The 5,000-nt window shown below is 38.9% G+C and overlaps 1 protein-coding gene across 1 annotated transcript in view; it reads right to left on the reverse strand.

Moving 5' to 3' along the window:
- FOXP2 (forkhead box P2) overlaps positions 1-5,000 on the reverse strand; it is a 403,818-nt gene that overhangs the window by 38,343 nt on the left and 360,475 nt on the right. Inside the window, exons 13-14 of the mRNA XM_066183059.1 lie at positions 3,216-3,303; positions 645-728 (exon numbers count right to left, since the gene is read on the reverse strand). Coding sequence (XP_066039156.1) covers positions 645-728; positions 3,216-3,303 — 172 coding nt within the window. The remainder of the gene's footprint in view (positions 1-644; positions 729-3,215; positions 3,304-5,000) is intronic.

Genomic DNA, 5,000 nt, shown 5'->3' on the forward strand with positions numbered 1-5,000 from the left:
TCTGGATGCAGATCCAGCTGCACAACTGTTTTGCTCCCAATGCAGCGCCGTGGAGCGACTGGGAGCAACAGTGACTTTTCATTGCTTCTACCAACCCCAACAACATCACAGTGGATGCATAACAATGCAGTCGTGCCAAAAATGAACACAACAGCCCACCCCCATGTTTACAATTATTTCAATTCACTGCATAAAATAACATTTTTGTTCATTTAAGAATAGCAAATTGTTTACTTCTGTCTCTTGTAAGCAATTTGTGAAATTTCCTAAGTACCTAGATTCATGTTACATTTACCTCTTACTGTCAATGAACATCAAATCTTTCAAAGTGGATTTCCTTTTAATATCTCTAAACCTATCACAAAAAGATATTCTCTCTAGTTTCAGTCTCAAAGCAATGATTTGGACACTTATAGGTGTACTTTGTTTAGTGTCACCTACGGTGTAGATTGGACAGATTTTGCAAAAGATAGCATTACTTTTAAAGAAACATACAATTTGACAAGATATTGCATTTTACCTTCATTTTATTGCCATATTTTTCATCACACTCATTGTTTTTCCAACTGTCACTAAATTGTTCATTTTCTTAGCCTGCTACATTCGTAGACCTATTTACTGTTTATAAAGCAATATGCACTTACAGGTTTTGGAGATGGCTTGGGCTCCGAGGGTCGCATGTGCAAGTGGGTCATCATTGCTTGAAGACGTTCGCGTTCTTTAGAAAGCTGTTAAGAAAGAGTGGGATCAGAAGCATTTTAGAAATGACTGATACAGCTATTTCACTGCAATGATACATCTTATCATTGAGCTTGTCTTGGTGTAATGATTCCTGCATATAAAAGTCTGTGTCAGTAGGAACTTATCTAAGAGGAAATGTAACTTAGGAAGGAAGGAAGGAAGGAAGGAAGGAAGGAAGGAAGGAAGGAAGGAAGGAAGGAAGGAAGGAAGGAAGGAAGGAAGGAAGGAAGGAAGGAAAAACAACAAAAACTTTTATAGTCTTTCATATGTTAAAAGGTCAGAGAAAACAAATAGCACTTCATCTTTTTGTCAATAAGAGAATTGAGGTCACAGTTGCCTCGACAGTAACAAGTTACTAAGACCATAAATTAGAAGGCCCGTAGTGTCTCTTTAAAGTCCTGTGGACACTGTTAGCAATGGACTAGTGCCAACAGCTGTGAAGGGGTGAAGGGTCCTCAAAGCACAGTGCGTGCCAGGATTGACTACACACTTCATCCTTTCCCACTGAGGTCCAGTTAGTGCCCCCTGCAATCTGCCATCATCAATCTAATTCAATAGAGTGACAGAGCCCAGGCAGTGTGAAACACTGAACTCTGCCATCAAGGCAGCATCGACACTGCACTGGGTCTCATTACAACTGATGGACCCTACTTCGCTAGCAGTCAGACAAAGCAAAAAATGGCATAATTGGTCACACTGCAAGCTAAATCTTCACTTCAACTGTTAGATTACAGCCTAGCCTTTGTAAATGGTAAACAGTACATTATGCTGCCTTTAAAAAACATCATGTTACTTAAACCTCTACTTTTTCCTAACTGATACCATTTTCTGATCATATGCTATGTAAATATTTTTAGTTTCAGATTCAAAAAAGGTACCAAATTAAAAATGAGAAACGAAACAGGAGGAAGTGCTTGAAATATGGAACTTGTTGATACGAAAACCAGAATATAAAAGAGGAAAAGGTATTTTACAACATGAAAAGATTTTTTTTTTTTTTCACAAACTAGCTTATAAGAAGAAATGTTCAAAATTTTACTCTAGTGATTTGGCTCTGGCTACCTGCAACATGATTTCAACATTAATTGCAATAAGAATTAAATTTGGTGTTTAATACTACCATTTTCCAAAGATTTCTTGCTCTTACACCTGTAGACTGAGACTGAACAAAGGAAAACAACCGTAAGCAATTTTAAGAGAGGGAACTCTCTTTAGTACTGCAGGTATTTAATTTGGTCAGTGCACCTTAAATTAAAGAACATTTGAGGCAAGGGGTGGGAAGAAGGTCTCTTTTTCATATTATGTGTAGCTTCGTACTATGTGTGTGACACTTTACTGACATACTATTTGCCATGACATAAATTCCTAACTAACCTCACAAACAAATTAAGCGAACAGGATCATGTAAATAACATAAAAGAAATAGCAGCTTTACCTGGGTTTAAAAATCATTCATTTTAAGGGAAATGACAACAAATTACATTATTGTATGCTCCTCTCATTGTTTTGGATTTCCAGCATTAAAGTGAAAAAGACACTAAAAGCCTTGGCTGAAAGAAGAGTAAGTATTCTTGTGTGAAAGAGTACTGTGACACAATATTCCAAAAAGGTGAGAAATGTGAGAGTTGTTAGCCTTCTTTCTCTACATATGGCAAGAAACACGGACAAAAACCTTAGTCCCTCGTGGCATCCCTTGAACTCCTCTCAGCAGTCCCAAGAGGGCATGGGACTGCTGAGACATGCTCCCCACCCCATGACTGCTGTGTGGTCAGGAGGAGACAGCGTGGTACAAGTGTCCTGCATGGTGACTCCTGAGGCTTGTGCCCAACCTCAGCAGACTGGCAAGTGTAGTAACACAATACTGGGAGACCCCAGGGGTACTCATCGCTCCCTGCATAAGCAGAAGGGAGTATTCACATACATGCAGTGACCTCTAATGGTTGGAGCATGCACAGGGCACTGCAGGCCTGCGGTCTGAGGCATGGCACTCCCTGGGGACCTCCCTGAATGGATATGACATTCCACCTTCTTGCTTGCAGAGAAATGCCCCCTATCAGGCTGGGAGTCATTTTGGGTGGAGATATGCTCTGCTACTCTTTTATCCCACAGAACAGCACAGACAAGCACTGGGTCAGAAGGGGAAGAAGGAAGAGGGGTCCTGACCCAGCATTTTAAAAAGTGAGGATGGCTCGGATCCAGTCTTTGCTCCAGGGACTGTGTTTCTCATTTGTGATGAATAGCATTAGAGTCTTAGTTCAAGCAAAATACTGTAGACAATCTTGATGTTAGATAATTATTGCATAATTTATGATGTGAAAAATCTTTAAGTAAAAAACCCTCACTTGTTCATGAATATAAACAAATTTAATGTAAGAAACATATGGCTTTGAGCTAGAGTCACGAAGGCAAGTGTTTTCAATTTAGTTTAGGTTAAAAGTAAATAAGTAATAGGATAATGCATCCACATAACAAACCTGTATTTCTAACTGCTGAACCACTTGCATTTGCACCCGACACTGAGCAGTACTTCTGTCATCCAATGCATGTTCATTGTTAAGGTGCCTAGAGAAGAAAGTAAGACAGTGTTAAGATGAGGAAAACATCTTTATGAGTCCATTTTTCTCTTCTGCACATTTGTTTTCCATTACTTCCAATAGGAGCTGTGCAGCAAAACCTAGTCAAAGCATACCATACAGACAACAATACAAAATAATAAAACTGATTATTTCATTTAGTTCCGCAAAATTCCCCAGTAAGGACTGTCAAATACCCAGTTTCTACCTCCCAGGTCACATATGCCATCTAAGGTCCAATGTAACCAGTTATGAATATTTGTTAGAATGACTGAACTGTTTTCCACTCTCTGTTGCTAATGCGGATAAAGAGAATCACCTTTCAAATGAGTCTTCAAAAGGTATAATTGCTTTTAGGCTGCTTGAACTACTCAGAATTAATGTACACTTTGTTAAGATTTCTCTATCTGCTCTTCTTTTAATCATTAAGCAACAAGAGAACATCCACCACCCCTCTTCAAAAACAGAGCTGTAGCGGAACAGCCAAAATTCAATGCAGTTTCTAGAAGTAGACTGAAGATGATGGAAGTGATTACCCCCTCGCAGAATGAAGAAAAGCGTGTGAGGTAAAGGCAGGGGAAGGACCAGCTATACACCTTATTAACACAGCAAGCCTCCTGGGAAAAGTTCAGGCTACACACATGAGCTTGGCAAAACAAAAACACACTCTGCATCAAGGAAAGAGGACCTCAGCGAGCAGCTGCCTGAAACTGAAGTTCAGCCCAGAACCAACTGGGTGTCCCCCAGACATTTCAATTGATCATAAATTTACAAAGATCAATTAATAATGCTTTTTTGAAGGGCAATGTGTTCATTTTCTTCTCTCTCACTTCCAGGATCAAATAAGTCCCTTTTGGAGCTTTAATAGTGGGCTTTCTGCTCCAAAGAGAAGAAAACATATGGATGAAGGAATGGGAGCAAAGGAGTTCTGCCTTTGAATGTGGATTTACTGGCTATTTCTGCTGTAGGCATGAGGGGTAAGCTTTGCAAGGACTACAGTCACAGATGGCCTCACAGTTACAAGAACGAAGTACACCACGGAGGAAATGTATCTTCTGCTTTTTCTTTTCTAGCGGAATTAATCAAAGAACTGTGCAGTTATTTGACTGTTATTCTATGGGGGAAATGTATTTGTCAGAAACAGTGGAAAAATAGAGTGACTGTATCACTTCTACTAACATTTGTGTCTCTTAAATCATGACTTCACAGGATTAGGACCCTATGATAGAGTTTTCAGGTGAGGAAAATGTTCTGCTATTCTTGAAAGAGGCATGTCTGAGGAAGAGATATAAATAATTGTGAAAGGTTTTGTTCATTCTTTTAATACATAGTTCTTTAAGAATATACATGTAACTTTGGTAGTTTACGCTAAGTTCAAGTATCACCAAGGACACATCTCATTTATGTGAGTCATAAAACCTAAAATTTATTTATTTTCAAAGGAACTGACTTCATCCCCCATTGATGGAAAAATGCACAATCAGTTTAAAATGCAGGTAATTGCTCAGAACATACCATTCACTTGCTTTCCGAAATTTTGATTCAGAAGAATTTTACTCCCTCAATTACACAGGCATGATAGTGCATGGCCAGTTGATGTAATGGTTTAATATTTTCAGTTAATTGGGTAAAAAATTGCCAGAAAAAGGTCTGAAGACACATTTTACCTCTGCATCATTTCCACTA

The sequence above is a fragment of the Chamaea fasciata genome, unplaced genomic scaffold (assembly GCF_029207755.1).
Source record: "Chamaea fasciata isolate MVZ Bird 193981 ecotype frontalis unplaced genomic scaffold, bChaFas1.0.hap1 SCAF_5, whole genome shotgun sequence".
In the NCBI taxonomy this organism is placed as follows: Eukaryota; Metazoa; Chordata; class Aves; order Passeriformes; family Sylviidae; genus Chamaea; species Chamaea fasciata.